Raw genomic sequence first — 25,859 nt, 5'->3', positions numbered from 1 at the left:
AGTTTTTCTTTCTTATTACAAGCACAAAAAAACTTCCTTTCACTGGCAGATTTTTCTACTTATTTCAAGCAAAAATTAGTTTGAAACAAGTGAAAATGATCTAAAAACAAGTTAATTTTTAGGTGATGAGTCTTATTTTAAGTGGAAAGAGATTAGTTTTGACTAGAAAGGAGACATTTTGACAAGAAATAAGAAACATATTCTTGGAAAGATTTTGAGTTTTTGCAGTGTAGAGTCAGAAGTTTTTACAGATATTTTTTTTGGATATTTTGGATATCTCTTTTTATCACTCTGTAAATGAGAAAATACTGTCACCAGCCCTTAAAAAATCCAATTTTGCCCTGTTTTTAGGAATAAAATGTTGTATAAATGAGGCTGTGAATGATTTATCAACAATCCCCTCTGTAAAAACCTTCAGAATATAGAAAGGGATCAAAGTGGAAGGTTTGGTGTCTGTAAGTGCTGCTGAAGTGGAGATTGTCTAAGGAAAAACTCATTTTGAGAAAACAGCCTTTAAAGACTTGGACTGTAAAACTCCATAGATTGTTAATGTAAATCGTACTTTTACGATTGGTTGCGGATACAAAGGAAATGACAATTTTTGGACATGACATGGGTCAGACAACAAGCACAGCACAGTGGTGAATTTAGGAGAAATCTACCAACAAAAAAGACAAAATGAAGTAAAATAAAAACCTTAATGTGGATGTTCTATAATTTCTTTTGACTTTTCTGAGAGAGAATACATGTTGAGGAAGAAAAATAGCCCAAAATCTCAAAAACAGTGTTTTTGCCTGTAGTGTCTCTCGCCTTAATATAAATCCTCTTCTTCCTCTGACTCTGCAGGAGACTGTTGACTTTATTAACTAAGTCTGAGACAGGATATTCTGCTTTAATGGAGAGTTAATAAAGAGTTTCCTGTGAGCTGTTCTTTCATTTTAAAACAAGGGCAGACAGACACACTGCAAAAACTTGCAAAATCTTACCAAGAATATTTGTCTTATTTCTAGTCAAAATGTCATTTCTAGTCAAAACAAATCTCATTATACTTAAAATAAGACTTATCACATTAAAAAGTAGCTTGTTTTTAGACACTTTTTACTTCTTTCAAGCAGATTTTCACTTGAAATAAGTAGAAAAATTTGACAGTGGAGCAAGTTTTTCTTCCTTATTACAAGCACAAGAAACTTCCTTTCACTGGCAGATTTTTCTACTTATTTCAATTGAAAATTAGTTTGAAACAAGTAAAAAATATCTAAAAACAAGTTAATTTTTAGGTGATGAGTCTTATTTTAAGTAGAAAGAGTTTAGTTTTGACTAAAATTGAGACATTTTGACAAGAAATAAGACAAATATTCTTGGAAAGATTTTGAGTTTTTACAGTGCAGACAGACAGACAGGGATTTCCGGGAGCTTAGCAACAACGACGAGGACGGGCGGCGATGGACCCTGTTGGACTTCAGTACCGTCCGCTTTGATAATCGTCCTGTCCTGGTTAATGTTTCAGAAGAAGACAAACAGAACGTGTTTGTTGTGTTGGCCAATCTTGTGTAAATTATTAGAGTGAGTAACGTTCCCGATCACACTGCGTGACCCTATAACGGACACAAGACACTAGACAGCAGAGCACGATGTCAGTTACACTGCAAAAACTCAAAATCTTATCAAGAATATTTGTCTTATCTATAGTCAAAATGTCATTTCTAGTCAAAAAAATCTCATTATACTTAAAATAAGACTCATCACATTAAATAGTAGCTTGTTTTTAGACACTTTTTTACTTCTTTCAAGCTGATTTTCATTTGAAATAAGTAGAAAAATCTGATAGTGGAACAAGTTTTTCTTTCTTATTACGAGCACAAAAAACTTTCTTTCACTGGCAGATTTTTCTACTCATTTCAAGTGAAAATTTGTTTGAAACAAGTGAAAATGATCTAAAAACAAGTTCATTTTTAGGAGATGAGTCTTATTTCAAGTGGAAAGAGACTGGTTTTGACTAGAAATTAGACATTTTGACATGAAATAAGACAAATATTTTTGGAAAGATTTTGAGTTTTTGCAGTGTATGTCCTCACAAATTGTTGGGCACATACCTGCACATGATGTGGGAATGCCCTAGGGTCTTTTCCTTTTGGCTCAGTATTTCGAACACTCTTTCTCGTTTAATGCAGACAAACATACTTTGTCTACCACACATCTTGCTTTTAAATGATGATGATTTTATGAAATTCTGTTATTAGAAATCTCCAGTGCCCGAGTTCAAATGGCAAGGACAGAAACTATACACACTGCAAAAGCTCAAAATATTTCCAAGAATATTTGTCTTATTTCTTGTCAAAATGTCTCATTTCTAGTCAAAACTAATCTCTTTCCACTTAAAATAAGACTCATCACCTAAAAATGAACTTGTTTTTACACAGTTTTCACTTGTTTCAAACTAATTTTCACTTGAAATAAGTAGAAAAATCTGTTTTTTGTGCTTGTAATAAGAAGGAAAAACTTGCTCCACTGTCAGATTTTTCTACTTATTTCAAGTGGAAAATTTGCTTGAAAAATGAAAATACTGTCTAAAAACAAGCTACTTTTTAAATGTGATGATACTTATTTTAAGTATATTTAGATTTATTTTGACTAGAAATGACATTTTGACTAGAAATAAGACAAATATTCTTGATAAGATTTTGAGTTTTTGCAGTGCAGAATTTGGAATTGGCAGCTGAGGAAGTTAAAGCTCTGTTTTGAGGCTACTTGAATGTATCTGAGAATGTATATTTACAATGTGTGTATTTTATTTTATCTATCGTTCTTTTTTTTCTGGTTTTCATAATTTCATGTTACCCTCATGATAGGGGGAGGAGTAAGGGGTATAGATGAATGGAAATGAAATGAAATAAAATTTAACAAAAGTTGATCCAAAAAAGAACAAAAAAAGACATCAGAGCAGCTGGTTAACGGACGCCACCAACCACCAACTCACCCTCCGACTGTTTCCCGTACGCGACGCCGTGCGGGTGGATGCTGTACGCGCCGGGCGCCTTGTTCCTGAAGGTGACGACGATGGTCTCGCCCTCCTCGGCCCTCAGCGTGGGGCCCAGCAGACCTGCACACACACAAAACACTCAAAATCCAAAATCTTTCCAAGAATATTTGTCGTATTTCTTGTCAAATTGTCTCATTTCTAGTCAAAACTAATCTCTTTCCACTTTAAATAAGACTCATCACCTAAAAATGAACTTGTTTTTAGATCATTTTCACTTGAAATATGTAGAAGAATCTGCCAGTGAAAGCTAGTTTTTGTGCTTGTAATAAGAAAGAAAAACTTACTCCACTATCAGATTTTTCTACTTATTCCAAGTGAAAATCAGCTTGAAAGAAGTACAAAGTGTCTAAAAACAAGCTACTTTTTAATGTGATGAGTCTTATTTTAAGTAGAATGAGATTTGTTTCGACTAGAAATAAGACAAATATTCTTGGTAAGAGTTTGAGTTTTTGCAGTGAGAACGCTCCAGAACACTGCAAAAACTCAAAATCTTACCAAGAATAATTGTCTTATTTCTAGTCAAAATGTCATTTCTAGTCAAAACAAATCTCATTCTACTTAAAATAAGACTCATCACATTAAAAAGTAGCTTGTTTTTAGACACTTTTTTACTTCTTTCAAGCAGATTTTCACTTGAAATAAGTAGAAAAATCTGACAGTGGAGCAAGTTTTTCGTTCTTGTTACGAGCACACAAAAAAAACTTCCTTTCACTGGCAGATTTTTCTACTTATTTCAAGTGAAAATTTGTTTGAAACAAGTGAAAACGATCTAAAAACAAGTTAATTTTTAGATGATGAGTCTTATTTTAAGTGGAAAGAGATTAGTTTTGACTAGAAATGAGACATTTTGACAAGAAATAAGAAGATGAGTTTTTGCAGTGAACAAAAAACAAGACTTCACAATGACTCATCAACACTGTCTCTCTGTGTTAGTGCTGAGTCACTGACTTTCAATAACCAGCTAATAATACGTCATCAATGGCTCATGTATTTCAATTTACCTTGTACATACCTGTTCAATATTTAATCTCCCTTCTAAAATCTACTTTATTTTTTCAAAGAAACCGATCAATATGTTGCTGTTGCTTCTTTCACTAGTGCTGATAAGAGGGAAATTAGAAAATATTCAGGTAGGACAGTTGTTAAGCTTCCTATAGGTTACTGCTCTAAATCAATATCTCCACTGCAAAAACTCAAAATCTTACCAAGAATATGTGTCTTATTTCTAGTCAAAATGTCATTTCTAGTCAAAACAAATCTCATTATACCTAAAAGTAGCTTGTTTTTAGACACTTTTTACTTATTTCAAGTCTATTTTCATCTGAAGTAAGTAGAAAAATCTGATAGTGGAGCAAGTTTTTCTTCCTAGCACAAAAAACTTCCTTTCACTGGCAGATTGTTCTACTTATTTCAAGTGAAAATTAGTTTGAAACAAGTGAAAATGATCTAAAAACAAGTTAATTTTTAGGTGATGAGTCTTATTTAAAGTGGAAAGAGATTAGTTTTGACTAGAAATGAGACATTTTGACAAGAAATAAGACAAATATTCTTGGAAAGATTTAGAGTTTTTGCAGTGTCCATACATACAGTCCAGATAAGACTAAACATAACAGTCTATGATGTGACTGTATTAGACAGCACGTTTCCTGGCACTAAACAGCTCTTCTAAGTTTTATTTGCCACATGACCAGGTACGATGTACTGCTGCAGGGAAATCTGTCGCAAAACCAGAGGAAATATTGTGATAATTGAGATTATTGAATGATAAAAGCTCTTTATCTTCATGTTTCTACCTTAGAGTATACCTATTTTTGGTCACGTATAGCTTATACTTTGTGTAAAAAGACTGCATCATTTTCTATTAATTATATTGATAGACTCAAATAAATCAAATAAAATAAGAAGCCTAGAGCTGGTGTTACGTAAAGACTGATATCAGTGTGGGTGTATCTTCAAGACAGTTTCGTCATCATGTCTCGTCATAATTAGTTCCAGACAGACGGATGCGTTTACCCAACCAGGGCGGATGAGTCTTGGCCTGTCTGAAGCCTTCCTCATACTCCCGAAAGACCACTTTCTTATAGGTGGGACCAGACCTGCAGAGGAGTGGAAAAAAACCACACGGCATGAATCAGCTAAATACCCACCACCCCAAAAAAAACAAAAAACAAATGTAGCTATGGATAGATATCAAGAAGACACACAAAAAAACGGAAAAAGTCAAATTAAGGGGAGACACAGATGAATAGGGTAAAAAATTTAAATAACAGATATCACCATGAAACTTCCCAAGTTTATCACTGACATTAAGGCAAATATTTTTTGTATTACAAGTTTTGTTATATTTAATGTTTGAATATGTAAATGAGGCAATATCTGATGAAATATGCACTAATTTGCATGCATTTCCAGAACCGAAATCTGAAAAATGGATGAAGCCCCTTTATAAATTATTTTCTTCTTTATTTTGTTGACATGTTAGAGTCAGAAGTTTTACAGTACAGAGGCATGGATCAGCTAAATACCCACCCCTCCAAAGAAACAAAAAACAAATGTAGCTATGGATTAGATAACAAGAAGAAGGAGATGACAACATGTATTCCTGCTGATATCTAACAGGAACAGGAACAGGAACATTGAGGCTTTCATAGATAACAGTAACAGGCTGACAACGAAGTTACACATGGATCAACTCAAGGCACAGACAACATTAATATAAGTTTATTCTTTAAATTAAATTAACAAGAAATAAATACACTGCAAAAACTGAAAATCTTTCCAAGAATATTTGTCTTATTTCTTGTCAAAATGTCTCAATTTTAGTCAAAACTAATCTCTTTCCACTTAAAATACAACTAATCACCGAAAAATTAACTTGTTTTTAGATCTTTTTCACTTGGTTTAAAAATAATTTTCACTTGAAATAAGTAGAAAAATCTGCCAGTGAAAGCAAGTTTTTTGTGCTTGTAATAAGAAAGAAAAACTTGCTCCACTATCAGATTTTTCTACTTATTTCAAATGAAAATCTGCTTGAAAGAAGTAAAAAGTGTCTAAAAACAAGCTACCTTTTTATGTGATAAGTCTTATTTTAAGTATAAAGAGATTAGTTTTGACTAGAAATGACATTTTGACTATAGAAATAAGACAAATATTCTTGGAAATATTTGGAGTTTTTGCAGTGTAAATACTGTTGTGTTTCTATATCCCACCTGTGTAAGTCATATTTCCAGTCTATCTCCTCAGCAGCGATGTAGAAGTGTCTCTCTCTGCTCGCCGTCTGCTGGCTGGCGTGGACGTGGAGAAGCAGGAGAACCAGGAGAACCAGGACGGGGCACCACCACGGCGCTCCAGCTGCCCAGACATGAAGCCTCATAGCTGGGATCGATTCCTTCCAGCTGCTGGTCCGTTCAACAAGTCAAAGAGACAGAGAAAGACAGTGTGATCTGACAACAGAGAGGTCGACTCTGTGCTTTATCTGTCACTGACACACACACACACACACACACACACACACACACACACACATGCTTAAACATTATGTCCCAGGGCAATGAACTGTGTCTGTGTCTGTGTGTATTTTTTTTTTTCTTGCTTGTGATTGAAACCTCATGTGTTTGGCTGTGAATCATCGGGATGTCAGACGGGAAGAGCGTTGAAATTGTTTTTTTCTCTCACCTCAAAATGTTCCGGGTTGAAATTCTTATAAACACGAAACCACGTCATAATTCAACGGGAAAAGCATCAATGTGTGTGTGTGTGTGTGTGTGTGTGTGGTGGATGGCGACAACGCCCATACCGAACTGTTACTGTAATTTATATATGTGGATGGAAAAATGTTGAAATATAAGTGTTTATGTTGTCTCATGTACTGTATGTACAGTACTGTAGGTATTTTTGAACTTGACTGTAGCTACTCTATGTACAGTAGGATTAATTGCTTTTTAAAAAACTACTCGTTATTACTCAACCATTCCACTTCAGACTGGTAGTACTGGACCTCAGGATGACACTCTGAAAAAAACAGGTCAATCTGATGTGGCATTTCAGAATAAAACCCCTCTGAACTTCCATATTTCCCTGTATTCTAGGCTATGTATATTAGGATTCATATTTCTTAAAAACTACCCGTTATTACTCAACCATTCCACTTCAGACTGATAGTACTCGACCTCACAATGACACTCAGGTTTAGGTTTAGGTTTTTTTTATTTAGCACACATTTATATTCAATGGTGCAAGGAGGGAATAAAGCCGGTTGGCTCGTACATAAGTTCCACCCCTGTCACTAATTACAACAATAAACATAGGAAAAAAAGGAGATAAAGTGCATACATGATCAACGTTATGTGAGCAAAATGAACAAAAAATGAGAAAAAATGGAGAGATAAAGAACAAAGTGAGTGGTAACAAACAGAGATAATAGAAATAAGATACAAAAAATTCATTAAAGCAGAAGTAAGCGATATTTTTGTGTTAATATAAGCAGTAGTCGAGTTGTAAAAAAAATTCAGGGGGGATGGTCAATTTTTTTCACCTTATTAAAAAAAAGGGGGGGGGGGTTAGTGTAATTCATGTAAATTATATTATAAAATTCTAAATTATATATAAATATATATATATATATATATTGGGATTTTTAACACATAAATAAGGCATTCTGGTGTACTCTGAGGAGAAAATAAAGGGAGAGGCTACATTGCTTCACATAAAACATTTTAAAAAGCCCATTTAGTAGGCCTACTGACTAAACTTCCTTTCATTGTAATGACAAGAATGGCTAAGTGTATGAAAGTGAACTCAGAACTAGTGTGGAGCTGTGGCTGGAGAGCAAAAACAAAACTCTGACCGAGAATAGTCACTCCTCGCGCTCAGAAAAATGTAAACACACTAACGTCAGTGGGTCACTTGCAGCACCACGCCGGACCGGACCGGGCCGGTCCACTGACCCACCGGCGGTCTGCCCCTGCTGGCGCGAGTCACCACGATTGCAGAAACTTCTCCCCTTTTCCGTGATTCGGAACCGCTCGGAACGCTATCTATCGCTAGAGTTCAGATTGTCACCTTGGTTACCTGGCTGTTAACCAATAAAACACGGAGGAGGATTCTCGCTTCTACAACACTTCTCTCTGATTGGTCGTGGCGTCGTGCCTGTGTTGCATTCACTGTGACCGGGAAATTACAAAACTACCTTCTCAGTTAATGTGCGCTTCTGTTTAACTCCGTCTAGAAAACATCCTGGACCTGGGCTATGTAAGAAATGTTCGGGGCTAGAGCCAGGAATGCCCAGGCCAGGCAATATCGTCCGGCTGCGGACACAAATGGGCGTTACTGTCGCCCCGTTGTCGAGGCCAGGAACGCCCCCTTCGCAGCCAGGAACGCCCCCCCCCTCTCCCCTTCTTCTTCGTCTACCCGCGCTTGTCAACATCCGGGGGTTAATAGCTGGGTTAACATAGCCACATCCGCTAGTCAGTTTATACGACAGGTAGCGTAGAGCCATAGATATATATAAGAACTAGATGACTCACCCGCAGCTGTTTCCCAATGACAAAACGTAGCCAGTACGGCGGCCATCTTGGGACGGGCAACTCTCTCCCTCAGAGCATTAAGCCTCTGGTGCATGTTCTGCTATAATGACCATAACTTGCTCAGTTTTTGTCCGATTTCAAAACGGTTTGATTTTTATGAACGTTTATGCAGTTATGATGCAGCATATTTAGAATCACGGACAATTTTAATAATGTATTTTTTTTTGTAAAAGTAACATTATAGTGACATTATGCAAATAGCTAAAGTAATAGCTACATACTGATTTATTTTTCACAGAGTTATGAATCGTTTTTTTAGTGCAGATGACTGGATCACCATCTACTGCACTGTAACTGCAGCCAGAGTCAGAGACAGTTGCCCGTCCTCATATGGCCGACTGTGAGCTACGCCTGCGTGTAGTCCGATCCACCCCCTTGGCGTAGAGCTACCATTAGTAAGCTAAGCAAGATAAAGAACGTTAATTTTAATTTAATCTTTCGTTTGATTTACATAGTCAGTTTGATTACGATCGAGATTTTTTTTTAACTTGATTTAACCTAATGGATTAAATTGACCGAATCTGTTCCCTTCGTCTTGACTAGGCTACTCGTTCTGTCCTCTTTTGATCCTCCTCCATGTTTTTCTTTCCTTTCCTTCATCCTTCCTTTTGACCCATCTGTTCAACTATCTTACCTCCATTTACCTTCCTTTCCTCCCAGGTTGGCATTTCAGTCTTTCCAGCTCACATTCGGATTTCTGTACACACGTTAGGCTGCAGAGCCTCCAGACAGGGCTGCTGTGTCCATAACGCTGCACACATGAAGCTTCACTTTTCATTCAAATAAACTAATGCAACTGCCACAATAAGATTTCATCAATGAAACCAGCATTTATCTCCTAAAAAGAGTTAAACCAGCCGGTGGTTTACCTCTAAAAACCTACGGATAAGTTCATTAACAGTCGTTTTCCCCCGCGAGGTGACGGAGTAGTCTGGCCGGTCGAGCACGTCAGGAGACGGGGTTGCTGCCTCTGTGATGTCCCGGTCACAGCTCATATTTATCCAATATTTATTTTATCCAAACGACGGCTGTTTAGAAGTTAACCTCGAAGCGAAGCTCCAGGTCCGAGCAGTGACCGCGGCATCACAGAGGCAGCAGCCCGGCTCCTGACGTGCTCCGCCGGCCAGCCTGCAATCGTCACCCCGGGGAGAAAACGACTGCTAATTAACTTACCCGATGGCTTTTAGAGGTTTACCACCGGCTGCTTAAACTTCTTTTAGGGAATAAATGTTGGTCTCTTTGATGAAATCTAACAACTGTGGCAGTAGCAGAAGTTTGTTTGAATAAAAAACCATGGTTGGACAGTAGCAGTGCTGCCTTGGGGTCAGTCTACGCACAGAAAACACCACATTTACATAAATAAATAAATACTTTAAAACGAGCCAGGCCTGTCTCAGAGCTGGCAAGACTCTCCGGTGGCATATTGAACGATTAAATGCCGTTAACGGGACGAGAGAGCAGTCAAAACGGCAGCTCCAAGCTAGCTACAGCGAGGGTAGGTTCATTTCCTGTTTACAAAGTAAAAGCACCTAAGCGATAAAAGGCAACGGGTATTTTATTTTGTGAAAATAACCGGAAGTGCGTTGCTCACTACGGCTAGTTTTACTAGCGCCAGAGAACGCCGACTTCGTCGGAACAAATTTGTAAACAGCGGGTATTTTGCAAGGGGGCAGTTGTCGGTCTGAGAAGTGAAGCTCACTTCCGCGTTCAAAAAACTGCAATCCCCTCGGATTCCTCTGGGGGCTGGTGTCAGAAGGGAGCATTCCCCATAGACCCCCGTGTTAAAATCGCCGACTTTACATCCTCAGTAAACATGTTAAAAGCCTGGTGTCAGAACGTTTTTTCGTCTCAATCGATAGTTTCTACCCCGCACACACTCTGAGGGGGGTGAATTTTTTTTTAACTCTAACGTTTTACTGTTATTAGGTTAAAACTCTGGCCAATCAGGGCGCGGAAACGTTGAGTGACAGGTCCGAGCAGCTCCGTGGACAGCTGCTTCGAGGCCAGTGGGCGGGATCTCGGCCGGCCAATCCAACATGGCGCTGTTCAGGCCGCCATATTTGAGTCACAAAAACGACTCCCCAAAACCAATGGGTGACGTCACGGACGCTACGTCCATTCTTTTTACAGTCTATGGTATTTTGTCAGATTTTCAACACAGTGGGGATCTAAATATTTTTTTTTATTTTTAGCGGCTTTTTAAAAAGTGGACAGAAGGAAATGGATCTTAGCGAAGGAGGTATAGTCCATTCCAGAACATAGGACCTCTATAGGACATGTTACACTGATGGTGAGATGTGCGGGTGAAGGGTAAATATAGAGTTATAGATTATTACTATGTCTAGTACGGTGAGAATGCAGCTACATTATAAGTGAAAAGTGACAGGGAGATCTTGGTTTCTGTAAATAAACTTGTGAATAAACAAACTGATCTGATAGTTATTCAGTTTGTGAATTGGTAGAAGAGAATACTCTGTGAATAGTGGTGTTGACGGAGCATATCTGTTGTTTGAATGTGAGATGAATCTTAAAGGGACAACAAGGAGTTTGTATTTGGTTATAAAAAAGTCTCATATTAATGTGGATGAATCTACGTTACCCACACTTGTTAATGGGCCCATTTTCCATAAATATATCGTTTTGTCTCTATCGTTATTTTGTTATTTTAATTAATGATGGAAATGCTGGGCGAGCCGACCAGTGTTTCCTTACTTTCGGTTTTGCGGACGCTGCCCGGCGAGTCATGAGAATAACGTTGATCGCCATTTATGGTCAGAAGAACTACGATGGTATGTGGTGGCCGCTGAAACCAGATGTTTGTGCTGCCAGTCGGACTCGGACGTGTGTTGTCAGTGCCTGGACTCTATGCTGAACGTGGAAAGTTGCTGCATAGCGTATAACTGGAGCAGAGTGGGTGAGTTGTTTTCGTCTCTTTTCAATAGAAACCAGGCTAAGCTAACAGATGTTTGATGCCTCGTATTATGGGATGGGACTCTGTTTGTACTGTTGATGACGTTTGGTGCTGTTCTGAGCATTATTTGCGGCTGTAAGTGGCTTTTTGATCGGTTAATTGCGCGTGGATCAATAGACTGTTTGTTATGGTGCAGTCATTGCTAATGTTGCTACAGCTAGAGAAGCTAGCGGTTAGCAGACTTCATCTCTCGAGGGGGGGTCTAACTCGGTGTTATGGTGTTACTGGACCGTTCCACTTCAGACTGGTAGTACTTGACCTCAGAATGACACCCAGAAAATATCAGGTGAATCTGATGTGGAATTTCAGAATAAAAGCCCTTTCACATTTCACTGTATTATATCTACATTAAGATTCATATTCAAAGGGCTTTTATTCTGAAATTCCACATCAGATTGACCTGATATTCTCTGGGTGTCATCCTGAGGTCCAGTACTATCAGTCTGAAGTGGAATGGTTGAGTAATAATGGGTGGTTTTAAAGAAATAATTTCTCTGAATGTAGACAGAATACAGTCAAATGAGTTAATGTAGACAGAATAGGCCTTCAGTCAAATGAGAAAGGAGGCTAACGTTACCCAATTTAGCCCGAGAGGAAGGGTTTGAATGTTTAGGTTACAAACAGCAACGAACAAAACTCTACATTTAAACATTAAATTAAAGAAAATGTGGACTGATCGGTTCATTATAAAACATTTATTGATGTTAATAATGTGGTGATTTCTGTGTACGTAGGCTAAGTTAGTTAGCCCCGAGGTAGCGCTGCTTCTGTTCAGCAGCAGACACAGACACCTGAAGCTTCACTTTTCATTAAGACAAACTAATGTGACTGCCACAGTTCATAGATTTCATCAATGAGACCAACATTTATCTCCTAAAATTTTTTTTCAACCTGACCACATACAGTACACACGGTTTCTGTAACTTGTTCCTTGTTGTTATAATCCAATATGTTAAACCTGAACCATGAAATAATTGTAGAAAATTCCAAAATTTTGAAATTGGACCCTTTATTGGACCTTCTGACAAAAATGTAAAAAAAAAAATATATATATATATAAGTACAATTTTTTTTTTTGAACAGGAGATTTGCATAGAAAATTACGTACCAGCTGTATCTAATTTGATACACACATTTTCAACACGGTTCTACTATAAAATAAGTTATGAAATATTAAGTAGCCTAGTTTTACTTTGCATCAATGCAGTAACTATTCCTATTGAAGTTTCAGTAAAAAAAAGTTTTTTTTTACGTTGTCTTTTCAAAATTGGCAATAAACACATTTGGGTCACTGACTGACAGCGGCCATATTGGATGTCCCAAGTGAAAGCTGGTGCATAAATAACTGCACCCTGGTGGTTTGTCTGATCATTGCATGTATCTGATTGTATACATTAGGTTTTTCAGGGAAAAAAAATCACAGTGAGGATGTAGAGGTCTGAAAAACTGTATTTTCATTAATCAAATTTGATACAAATGGCGACAAAGGGTTAAGAAAAGTGTTTATTATGATGCTGTTGCTTACTAATGGGTATTAATGGTGTATGTGTTCCTAATAAACTGGCCTGTCTTTAGAGATGTTATTATAGATATAGTATGTAGGCTACATATCAGAGTCAATATCAGACAAAACAGAGGCAACACGTGAGGTTTGGTCAGGAAAAGATAACTTTATTTAGTCTGGGATACATACTCTTGTTATATTTGATTACTTGTTAAGATAGAAAACACAGTAGCTTTTCAAAATAAAAGCAAGGTCCATTTAATTAATTATATTTATTTATGGTTTTTAAAACACACTTCAATAAATACTTTTTATTCTTCTGGTCTTTTTTTCTTTTCTTTTTCTATTTTACAAAAACGTACAGTGACTGTCAGAACAGCTGAGGAAACAACACTGGATTAAAGGTCATCGGTGCAGACACAGGCCAACACAGACACTGCAGAAAGATGCCACGGGTAATTATAATAATTATAATAATAATAATAATAATAATAATAATAATATAGAAACCTAAAATACCTCTACACATTTCCAAAAGACACACAACGTTGCCCACATCACTATGGCAGGTATAAACAACTCTCCGATTATTCAAAATGAATGTTAAGCTCTAATTGATCACTGGTCTGCAAAGTTAAGTATCACACACACGCACACACACACACACACACACACACACACACACACACACACACACACACACACACACACACTACACTGCAAAAACTCAAAATCTTACCAAGAATATTTGTCTTATTTCTAGTCAAAATGTCATTTCTATAGTCGAAACAAATCTAATTATACTTATAATACGTTTTTAGACACTTTTAACCTTTTTCAAGCATATTTTCACTTAAAATAAGTAGAAAAATCTGATAGTGGAGCAAGCTTTTCTTTCTTACTACAAGCACAAACTATTTTTCTACTTATTTCAAGTGAAAATTTGTTTGAAACAAGTGAAAATTATCTAAAAACAAGTTAATTTTTAAGTGATAATGTCTTATTTTAAGTGGAAAGAGGTTAGTTTTGACTAGAAATGAGACATTTTGACAAGAAATAAGACAAATATTCTTGGAAAGATGTTGAGTTTTTGCAGTGTGAAGAGCACACAGATACAGCTCTAGGTTAAGACATGTGGGTAACAGAGATACAGTGCAGCCCAGTGCAGCAGCAGCGGCGGCGGCGGACTGCCCATCATCATCATCATCATCATCATTGTGGATCGGTCTCCCACTCATCCTTCACACTCCAGAACTGAAATGCGATCACAGTGAGGAGCGGAGCTTTAAAGGGCAGAAAGAGAAGTAGAAGATGCAACTGGGCTGCAGAACCACGTACGGTCAAATACTGAACATCCTAGTAAAGCACTGTAGCGAGGTATGAACACTACATCCTCAGTACTGCAACGTGAACGTATCATCAGGTTAAAGTGTCTCCGAGAGGAAGCAAAGTGCGAGAGTAAGAGAGGAAGGAGGAAAAGTCGTTTTCTTTAAAGGGATAGTTGAACATTTTGGCAAATTGGCCCCATTGCCATAACCCCTATAGTCATAGCAGTAGGTTCGTTACCTTTAATTGATGGTGCAAGCATCAAATACACAATCCAACAACTCCACAACGCTCTGGTGGACAAGTTGTGACCTGCACATTCACCACGCTACGAGATAATAACACAACGTTACCACACAGAGTTGTTTTAGAGGGAAATACAGAGACTGCTTGATGAAAAACTGTCCCTGAAGGCAACGCGCATCAGCGGTTTTACATGAATTTCCCTCTAAAACAACTCTGTGTGGTAACGTTGTGTTATTATCTCATAGCGTGGTGAATGTGCAGCTCACAACTTGTCCACCAGAGCGTTGTGGAGTTGTTGGATTGTGTATTTGATGAGTTTGATGATGAGGGAAACCAAGAAATCCCATAATGAGCCTCCGTAGCGTAGCTCTGAGCAGCTCACGGCTCTGCTCCGCCGTTCTAAAAACAGCTTGCACCGACAATTAAAGGTAACAAACCTACTGCTATGACTATAGGGATTACTGTATGGCAATGGGGCCAATTTGCCAAAATGTTCAACTATCCCTTTAAAAAAAAAAAAGAATTAAAGGGTCATACTGGTGTTTCTGCAAAGTTCAGATCATTACCCATAAACCACTGCTGCACTGACTGCTGCAAACTCTCTGGAGACAGGTGAGCCATCGCTGTGAACATCATGCACAGTTTTATTCTTATACAAAGTTAAATATGCATCATTGTGCTGCTGCTGCTGCTGATGTGGGGCTCTATTATCACAACAATCCCACAAATAATGAGAAAAACACACTCAGTCTGTCTGAGGGATAATGTGACGGTGCTTTCCTGTATTAAAAAAGGAAGCGTTTATCTGGAAAATTCAGCTGCAGGTTCGTCTGCGTCTTCATTTGCATCATCACAATAATAAGATATTATGAGTTTTATGACGAGGTGCAGGATGTAGACGGAGATGATGGGTTTATTTATCCCCAGAGAGTCTCTCTGCAGGTCGACTGACTGGAACTGAAACCAATAGCTGCCTGGAAGGTATAAAAGCACATTCAGTCTATACATGTGTGTTTTTTATCTATCTATCTCATCTACACTGCAAAAATTCAAAATCTTACCAAGAATATTTGTCTTATTTCTAGTCAAAATGTCATTTCTAGTCAAAATAAATCTAAATATACTTAAAATAAGTATCATCACATTTAAAAAGTAGCTTGTTTTTAGACACTATTTTCATTTTTCAAGAAAATTTTCCCACTTTAAATAAGTAGAAAAATCTGACAGTGGAGCAAGTTTTTCTTTCTAATTACAAGCGCAAAAAACTTGCTTTCACTGGCAGATTTTTACTAGATTAGTTTTGACTAGAAATGAGACATTTTGACAAGAAATAAAACAAATATTCTTGGAAATAGTTTTTGCAGTGTATCTATTGCTGATTCAGGGATAATAAATCATGCAAAAACACAGGTATGGTCCTGGCTGCTGCTGTAGAGGGCGCTCTCCACTGGAATAACAAGCTGCCTTTTGACTTATTCATCTATTTTCATGTGGATGTCATGTAAATACAGTGTACGCCTGATGAATTATTCAGACTATAGCAGGTCTAAGTTAACTAGAGAGGTGACCTAAATACTGACACCCGACCCCTCCAACCCCGACCCATGAAGATAAACCCAGCGACCTCCATCTCCTCGGGTGAAGCAGATCTTCGTCCGACCTCTGACCCCGTTGTATGTCAGCAGGTTGAGTACACCTGGACGCAGAAAGATAATACTGTGCTGTGGTGTGTTTTACTGCAGCTGATGCATCATTAACGTGTAGACGTGAGCAGATCTGATGATGATCGCATGAACGAAAAGAAAAGAAAAGAAAAGAAAATACAGAACAGAAGCTCCGACACCAGCTTACAGAAGCGTGTTGCATTCACATGAGTAATTTCTTTTTTGGGGGTAATTATTTCTGTTTTTCTGACTCATTTTTTTCAGTTTTTTGTGGTAATATTTTTCCTCCTGTTTTTCGGGGTAATTTTTTCTGACTTAAAGGTATAATGCGTAGGAATTCCCCCCATCTAGCGGTGCGGTTGCATATCTGAACGTATTCTTGATGTTGCATTCAGGTGAAATCGGGCAGAGGTCAGACAGACAACAGACGCTGAATGTAACAGGATAAACAAGCGTCTATGTAAACAAGTGGTCCGCCAGCACGAGGCAAAACAATACAGGCGTGACGATATGTTGTCATGGTGATGTGGTATTGTTTTACCGTCTTTCTCTGGTGGAGTAAAATGACATCTGGTTGGTTTGCCGACGGCCGTACTATAACACAATTTGTAACTTTGTAATAAATAATTGTTGTTGTTTCAATTAAATCCTGTGGTGTAATTACAATGGTGATACTTTTTGGATATATTATATAAAACAGGTTAAAGTGAACTTTTATTTTAAAGGGGAAGTACCAAATTTTGCGTTTACTTCTTAAACGTTATTGGAGGCACGGCCAAGTTATCTTATATCACTATCACAGTTATCACAGGTAGCGCCATCTCCACACGAATGTCTGAAGAATTATTCTTCAAAATAAAAGTAGCCTACTACTCGTAACACAATGAGTAAAGGCGCTTTCTTTTACATCCATGGATATGCACATGCTCCACAAAAAATACAGTCTTATTGTCACTGTGTTCCCAGTAAATTCAGATTTATACACTGCAAAAACTCAAATATCTTACCAATAATGTTTGTCTTATTTCTAGTCAAAACAAATCTCATTCTACTTAAAATAAGACTCATCACATTAAAAAGTAGCTTGTTTTTAGACACTTTTTACTTTTTTCAAACATATTTTCACTTGAAATAAGTAGAAAAATCTGATAGTGGAGCAAGTTTTTCTTTCTTATTACAAGCACAAAAAAACTTCCTTTCACTGGCAGATTTTTCTACTTATTTCAAGTGAAAATCTTTTGAAAGAAGTAAAAATGATCTAAAAACAAGTTGATTTTTAGGAGATGAGTCTTATTCTAAGTGGAAAGAGTTTAGTTTTGACTAGAAATTAGACATTTTGACAAGAAATAAGACAAATATTCTTGGAAAGATTTAGAGTTTTTGCTGTGTATTGAAAGGAAACGACCTGTAACAGACAGAACTCCTCCTCAGAGAGAGTCACAGTCAGATGTAGGGCCTTTATTTTGAAATCAGTCCTTACGTTACTTGCAGGTGGAGGAGCTTCTTGCAGGATTTTGAAATCTCGTTAAGTCAGAAAAAAACTACCCCAAAAAAACAGAAAATAAATGACTCAGAAAAACTGGATTTTTAAAATTATTATTCAAGTGAATGCAATACGCTTCCATACCAGCTCAGTCTGGAGAGGAAATATGGCAAAGTAGTTTTGGCAAAGAGTGTGAGGACCGGTTTGCATCATCAGGTCAGGACTTACACACACCAACACACACACACACACAGACACACACACACATCCCAGAGCCTCCTGTGAGTCAGGCTGTTATTAATAGACTCAAACAGCAGGTGCTGTCACTCCGTCTGTATCTCACAGCCAATTATGAAGCTCTGCAGGTGCTCACCCAACCACACAGGAAACCAAAAGTTAATCCACTATCAGTCTCCTCCTTCTCCTCCTCTTCCTCTTCTATCCTTCCAACCTCTGCTCACACACACACACACACACACACACACGGACACACACACACACACGCACAGTGAAATGTTATCAGGTGGAGCCTCCTCCTGCGGCTGCTGCTCCCACACTGCAAAAACTCAAAATCTTTCCAAGAATATTTGTCTTATTTCTTGTCAAAATGTCTCATTTCTAAAACAATCCCTTTCCACTTAAAATAATGGAATAATCATTACCTAGAAATTGTTTTTAGATCATTTTCACTTGTTTCAAACACATTTTCACTTGAAATAAGTAGAAAAATCTGCCAGTGAAAGCAAGTTTTTTGTGCTTGTACTGTAATAAGGAAGAAAATATGCTTGAAAGAAGGAAAAAAGTGTCTAAAAACAAGCTGCTTTTTAATGTTTTGGGTCTTATTTAAATTTGTTTTGACTAGAAATGACATTTTGACTAAAAATAAGACAAATATTCTTGGTAAGATATTTGATTTTTTTTTTTTTGCAGTGCAGCCGGAGCCTCCAGAGGAGCAGCAGGACGGATGGAGGCTGATGATGTTGTTACAGAACAGAGGGAATGTGGTGCACGGTGAATGAAAGGCAGCAGAAACTAGCCTACTGTAAAGGTGTATAAAAAAATTATGGGATGTCATTCAAAAGCTAAACAGACAGCAGCAGGAGCCTGTAAACATCCTGTTGGAGCTGTGATTCCCACAGGCCGTCACCGCCAACATTCAAAATGTCTCACTTTCAAGATAAGAACTCCTCCCTTCACTTCACTCGCTCCGTTTAAACAAAAAAAACAAAAAAAAAAACAGACACTTTGCCTCTGGAAAACCTGGAAAATGGTTGACCAATTCTCCAGTCATGGAAAACACATGGAAAATGAGAGAAAAAAAATTTAAAAAATGTGCTGGAAAAGCTTGAGTTGTCCTGAAAAATGATTTATCAGCTATCAGAGCTCTGTTTGACTTTTTCAGACCCTGCTAAGGAAGGGTTTGTGCTGTTCTATGATAAATTTGTCATCATTTCTAAGTATTTAAGAGATTATTTCATAAGTTAGAGCCACACTACAAAAACTCAAAGGATATTTGTCTTATTTCTGGTCAAAAAAAATCTCATTATGCTTAAAATAAGACTCATCACAGTAAAAAGTAGCTTGTTTTTAGACACTTTTTACTTCTTTCAAGCAAATTTTCATTTGAAATAAGTAGAATAATCTGATAGTGGAGCAAGTTTTTCTTTCTTATTACAAGCACAAAAAAAACTTGCTTTCACTGGCAGATTTTTCTACTTATTTCAAGTGAAAATACGTTTGAAACAAGTGAAAATGATCTAAAAACAAGTTAATTTTTAGATGATGAGTCTTATTTTAAGTAGAAAGAGATTAGTTTTGACTAGAAATGAGACATTTTGACAAGAAATAAGACAAATATTCTTGGAAAGATTTGGAGTTTGAATGAGAGAGAGAGGAATAAACACAGAAACAAACTGGTTAAATGTTCAAAATAAGGTATCGTTGGAGAAAAGAAGACTTCTCTAAAGCATGAATGGGACAGACGGCTGAAAAACGTCCTGGAAAACGATTTCAGGAAAAGAGTGGGAACCCTGAACAACGACTTTTCTCTTTTCTCTTCTAATGACATCAAACGTTGTGTCTCCAAATAAACCTCTGGAGGACGATGTTGTTCTGTTTCTAATCTGTGATCTGATCTGAGGCCTGTGTTGTTGTTGCTGCTGAGCGTCGTCGTTTTTAATAAAGTTTGGTTCAAACGCAGAAACACAAAAGCTACAAGAATACGAGTACAAAAGCTCCGTTAAAAGAAGAATCACACAGTTTTACACTCCAAAAAAACAAAACAAAAAAGGCCGAGAGAGGAAACGACAGGTGAGGATCAGGACTGTAGCACCTGCTGGACGCCATCTTTGTAGTTCTTCTTTTTCTTTCTTTTTTTTAATAATAATTTGAAGTTTCACTGAGTTTTAAAGTTAGTTCAGTTCAGTTGTTTTCACTCCACACAGCCTCAATGTTATTATCATTATTATTATCATTATTATTATTATTGCTACATCAATACAGTGACACACACAGCGTTCATCATTACCACACACACACATGTCGGTACAGGAGGTTATGTGATCCACACATGTTTTACACCACAACACACACACACACACACACACAGACACACACACATCCACCACAACTTCTCCAATTACTGCTCCTCCTCTTCCTCCCGTCTCAGCAAAACATGACGGCTCACAGGCAATCAGAGGGAGATAACAAGGGCCTGTGTGTGTGTGTGTGTGTGTGTCTGCGTGTGTGTGTCTGCGTGTGTGTGTGTGTGTGTGTGTGTGTGTGTCAGTACAGCAGTTCTAGTTGTGCTCTAGTTAAAAGTTTAGAATTTTTGATCTAATTCTCAAACGCTGATGGAAATAATAATTCATCTGTGGAGAGAAAAAAACATCCAGGAAACTGAAACCTGACGCAGCCGATCGGAAAACCTCCACAACTCCCCCACACAGCTCATTTAAAGGGATAGTTCAACTCAACATTTTCTGCAAATTGCCCCATTGCCATAATCTACCTATAGTCATAGCAGTAGGTTCGTTACCTTTAATTGTCGGTGCAAGCTGTTTTAAGAACGGCGGAGCAGAGCCGTGAGCTGCTCAGAGCTACGCTACGGAGGCTCATTATGGGATTTCTTGGTTTCCCTCATCAAACTCATCAAATACACAATCCAACAACTCCACAACGCTCTGGTGGACAAGTTGTGAGCTGCACATTCACCACGCTATGAGATAATAACACAACGTTACCACACAGAGTTGTTTTAGAGGGAAATACAGAGACTGTTGATGAAAAACTGTCCCTGAAGGCAACGCGCATCAGTGGTTTTGCATGAATTTCCCTCTAAAACAACTCTGTCTGGTAACGTATTATGGCAATGGGGCCAATTTGCCAAAATGTTGAACTATCCCTTTAATACCTGCAGATTTTCTGCTGTTTTTTTTCATTATTATTATTTTTTAAACCTCAGATTCATTCAGAAACTCTGACCAGATCTCCACGTTTAGCTGAACGTGGAACAAAACACTTGAGTGAGTTATAGAAGTTATAGACGTCATCAAACTAAACCTACGACACAGTTTCTGTTCTATAGCATCTTTCCCATCACACACACACACACACACACACACACACACACACACACACACACACACACACACACACACACACACACACACACACACACACAGTCTGGTTTCCCTCCTGCAGACACGGAGGCAGAATAAACACGAGTCCCATCGTCAGCTCTTCGTCGTCTTCAGCCTTGTCGTCGTCGCTATAATCGCTCAGGTGTGGTGTGTGTCTGTGTGTGTGGTTCACACCTGTCTGTGTTACTCTCAGGAGGAGGAGGTGAAGCAGCAGGAGGAGCAGGAGGAGGAGGAGGAGGAGGAGGAGGAGGAGGTGCTGCTGCTCCTCCTCCTCTACAACATTCATGTGGAGCTCCTCTGCAGCGTATAAGGCTTCAACAGGTCCAGTCTGTCCACACATAAAGGGATAAAGACTCTCTCATCTCCTCCTCCTCCTCATCACTCTGTCGCTCCCTCTTCATCTTTGGCAGCTGCTGGACCAGGAGGAGGAGGAGCAGGAGGAGCAGGAGCAGGAGGAGGAGCAGGAAGAGGAGGGTGGGGATGTCAGATGCGTCCGTTGCCGTGCGTGCTGCTGCGGCGGCCGGACAGCGGGTGGGAGGAGTAGTGCAGCTCGGCCGTGGAGAAGGAGGAGTTGATGTTGGAGGAGGAGGAGGAGGAGGAGCAGGAGGAGGAGGAGGTGAACCCACAGGCTTCACAGGCCAGAGCCAGCTGCCTCAGGGCGTCCAGGGAGTCCATCTTGGCTCCACGCAGCAGGTCGCTCTGACCCTGCAGCACAAGAGACACAGTTAGAGTCTTAGTTAGCTGTGTTCGAAATCATCCACTCACACTGCAAAAAGTCAAAATCTTACCGAAAATATTTGTTTTATTTCTAGTTAAAATGTCATTTCTAGTCAAAACAAATCTAATTATTCTGAAAATAAGACTCATCACATAAAAAAGTAGCTTGTTTTTAGACACTTTTTACTTCTTTCAAGCAGATTTTCACTTGAAATAAGTAGAAAAAACGTCAAAAGTCAAAATCTTACCAAAAATATTTGTCTTATTTCATGTTAAAATGTCATTTCTAGTCAAAACAAATCAAATTATTCTGAAAATAAGACTTATCACATAAAAAGTAGCTTGTTTTTTAGACATTTTTTACATCTTTCAAGCATGTATTTTCACTTGAAATAAGTAGAAAAATCTGACAGTGGAGCAAGTTTTTCTTTCTTATTACAAGCACAAAAAACATGCTTTCACTGGCAGATTTTTCTACTTAGTTCAAGTAAAAATTAGTTTGAAACAAGTGAAAATGATCTAAAAACAAGTTAATTTTTAGATGATGAGTCTTATTTTAAGTGGAAAGAGATTAGTTTTGATTAAAATTGAGACATTTTGACAAGAAATAAGACAAATACTCTTGGGAAGATTTGGAGTTTTCACAGTGCATTCACTCACTCCCTCTCCACTACATCATGTAGACGATGTAGGGAACGACGGGAGGAGAATTCAGACACTGCACGGTCATTTTCTGAACGTGGATGCGCCAGGTGTTGCTGTGACGGAAGCAGACGCGCCGAGAATCATGTAAACAAACCATGGATGTATGAAACAAACCAGACACATAAAAATAAAATAAGAAAAACCGACACTTGCGGGAACATTTGAGGATGTGATTCTGTGTGGTTGTGTTTCTCGGACAATAAACTGTTCAAATATCAGAAGTTTGGTTTGGTCGACTACTGTTGTGTGTCCCGACCGTGAGCCGTTAACGGCTCTGTGGCTATTAGCTTAGCTCGTTAGCTCGTATTTACTCCATATTCTACTACAGTTTCTTGATTGATTTAATGCTGCCTGTTAATGTTGGGATGCTGCTGCCCAACTCCTGCTGCTCAGGCAAACGGAGCGACGGCAAATACGTCTGAGGAGTTTATTGGTAAATAACCTAAAGAAATCGGAGCTAACATGCTAATTAGCTTGCTCTTCTTCTCTGGCAAAACACAACCGCATTGCATTGTGGGATACATACGGGAGTAGAAAGTAGTGTAGCCTACACACTGCAAAAACTCAAAATCTTTCCAAGAATATTTGTCTTATTTCTCATCAAAATGTCTCAATTTTAGTCAAAACTAAACTCTTTCCACTTTAAATAAGACTCATCACCTAAAAATGAACTTGTTTTTAGATCATTTTCACTTGTTTCAAACTAATTTTCACTTGAAATAAGTAGAAAAATCTGCTTGAAATTTGCTTGAAAAAATTAAAAAGTATCTAAAAACAAGCTACTTTCTAAATGTGATGAGTCTTACTTTAAGTATAATGAGATTTGTTTTGACTAGAAATGACATTTTGACTAGAAATAAGACAAATATTCTTGGTAAGATTTTGAGTTTTTGCAGTGTACATACAGTAGTGGATGAAATTAATCGCGGAGAATTCGAACAACACTACAAAATGGCGAACACACTATATAGTTAGTGCACTACATCCGTGATAGGGGGCGATTTACAACACAGAGATTCAAGTGTGATAGAAATGAATATAAAGCTGCTTTAACTGAGTGTTTTTGCCACTTGGAGGCAGCAGATCGTCTGTTTCTATTTGTTTCTGCTGGAACAATAAAGGTCCAATGTTCTCTCTGCTTTCAGCTCTGTTGTTGGACTCCTCCAGTTTGTGATGGAAATAGCCGGTTGATGAGCTCCATGTTCACCAGCTGCTCACTAACTAAACTAACTGTCTGTTTGTTCTGTTTAATACTGAGCAGATTTACAGGCTGCAAAACTAAAATTATCTGAGTCGGACTTTACTGGATTTATAGTTTGAGGACTGAAGGAAGAAGAGTGTTAACTTCTTCTGAAGGAGAGTGAAGGTAGATGTTTGTGTTAAAGCTCCTTCAAAATAAAGGTAGATGTTTGTGTTAAAGCTCCTTCAAAATAAAGGTAGATGTTTGTGTTAAAGCAGAAGTAAGTGGTCCGGTCGTTTTCGCTAATGCTGCGTTCGAGGCAGGCTTTTTAAATCGTAAATTACAGCTTCAAGTCACAACTTACGACTTTGTAGCGTTTCAGGCAACCCACTCGTGTTTTTCCGACCTGTTTTACCGGTGAAAGTCACTATAACGGCCACTCGTAACTTCTGACCCATAAACTCGTACCAGATCGAACTGGTACCACTTCACGGTCGGAAAAATACGAGTTTCCTTGAACGCACCATAACAGTCCTCGTCCCTACGTCGCCACATTCACGGCGTTCCTTGGCTGCACACACAGCCCTGCATGCCGTTCTCTCTCCTCATTGGATAAAAACTGTAGGATACGATAAATGTTTTCTCTTCGGCTCAGAGCAGAGCAGAGGGACTGACAGACCCGTGTTTCAGACCAAACACTCTATAGAAGTGATTGCTGTCGGAAGATATAACTATTTAAGACTTATATTAACACAAATATATCACTTACTTCTGCTTTAAAGCTCCTTCAAAATAAAGGTAGATGTTTGTGTTAATGCTCCATACAGTATAAAGGTAGATGTTTATGTTAAAGCTCCATACAGTATAAAGGTAGATGTTTGTATTAAAGCTCCGTACAGTATAAAGGTAGATGTTTGTATTAAAGCTCCATACAGTATAAAGGTAGATGTTTGTGTTAAAGCTCCATACAGTATAAAGGTAGATGTTTGTATTAAAGCTCCGTACAGTATAAAGGTAGATGTTTGTGTTAAAGCTCCATACAGTATAAAGGTAGATGTCCATGTGTAGTGTGATTATAAAGCAGCTCTAGGTTCTATATTAATACTGTGAAAGTATCAAAGCCTCAGTCCACAGAGAAATGCACACAGCCTGTATTCAGAAACTGAGCCTTAAAACCAGCCGTCAGGACTTCCTGTCACTTTGTGATGTCACAACTAAGCCCCGCCCCCTCACCACCACTTGGTCCCACCATCCATCCAACAACAACTTTGCAGAATTTTTAGTTTCTCTGAGTGTTTTATTCTGAAATCTGCTCTGGTTTTTTTTATTCGATCACTTTAGAAAACAGTCAGCCAATCAGAAGAGAGCCTCCTCCTCCTCCTCCTCTCTTCTGATTGGCTTAGCTCATCTACCTTGAGGACAGTGATGTTCCAGGTGAAGCTCTCCACAGCTTTGCTCAGCTTGCGTCCCTTCAGCCCCTCCTTCTCCCCGTGTCGAGACAGCTCCTCGTGGAAGTCCATACCTGCACACAGTCATTCAAATACATGCAAAACATAACACAACTGTCAGGTGGAAGAGAGCCACTCGCTTCTATTGTTTTTGTGACTAACACACACACACACACACACACACACAGACACACAAAGAGCTGTGTGTGTGTGTGTGTTGTCGGACAGTGGATTTACATATCAACACTATAACCTACACTTGCAGCCTTCTGACATTTGCATTGTCAGTTAAAGGTCAGGAGTTCTCTGAGGCGCTAAAAATACACTTCCTGTCTGTGTGTGTGTGTGT

At 38.3% G+C, this 25,859-nt stretch overlaps 2 protein-coding genes and 1 long non-coding RNA gene across 3 annotated transcripts in view; all 3 read right to left on the bottom strand.

Moving 5' to 3' along the window:
• LOC146965566 (coagulation factor V-like) overlaps positions 1–6,426 on the bottom strand; it is a 37,298-nt gene extending 30,872 nt beyond the window's left edge. Inside the window, exons 1-3 of the mRNA XM_085765055.1 lie at positions 6,250–6,426; positions 5,054–5,136; positions 2,978–3,100 (exon numbers count right to left, since the gene is read on the bottom strand). Coding sequence (XP_085621181.1) covers positions 2,978–3,100; positions 5,054–5,136; positions 6,250–6,413 — 370 coding nt within the window. The 5' untranslated portion in view covers positions 6,414–6,426. The remainder of the gene's footprint in view (positions 1–2,977; positions 3,101–5,053; positions 5,137–6,249) is intronic.
• A 6,982-nt stretch (positions 6,427–13,408) lies between these two features.
• LOC146965565 (uncharacterized) lies at positions 13,409–13,744 on the bottom strand. The gene is made up of 2 exons (XR_015034658.1): positions 13,641–13,744; positions 13,409–13,610 (listed from the first exon to the last, which is right to left on the bottom strand). It is a non-coding gene; the product is annotated as an uncharacterized LOC146965565 (long non-coding RNA).
• An 8,095-nt stretch (positions 13,745–21,839) lies between these two features.
• Positions 21,840–25,859, bottom strand: part of plcl1 (phospholipase C like 1) — a 163,058-nt gene continuing 159,038 nt past the window's right edge. The window contains exons 13-14 of the mRNA XM_085765054.1: positions 25,475–25,584; positions 21,840–22,165 (exon numbers count right to left, since the gene is read on the bottom strand). Of these exons, the coding sequence (XP_085621180.1) occupies positions 21,944–22,165; positions 25,475–25,584 (332 nt within the window). The 3' untranslated portion in view covers positions 21,840–21,943. The remainder of the gene's footprint in view (positions 22,166–25,474; positions 25,585–25,859) is intronic.

This window comes from Trachurus japonicus, chromosome 21, assembly GCF_045865225.1.
Source record: "Trachurus japonicus isolate A0001 chromosome 21, Traja_1.0".
NCBI classification, from domain to species: domain Eukaryota; kingdom Metazoa; phylum Chordata; class Actinopteri; order Carangiformes; family Carangidae; genus Trachurus; species Trachurus japonicus.
The sequence above is the reverse complement of the archived record's forward strand: the minus strand, read 5'-3'. Positions and strand labels throughout refer to the sequence as shown.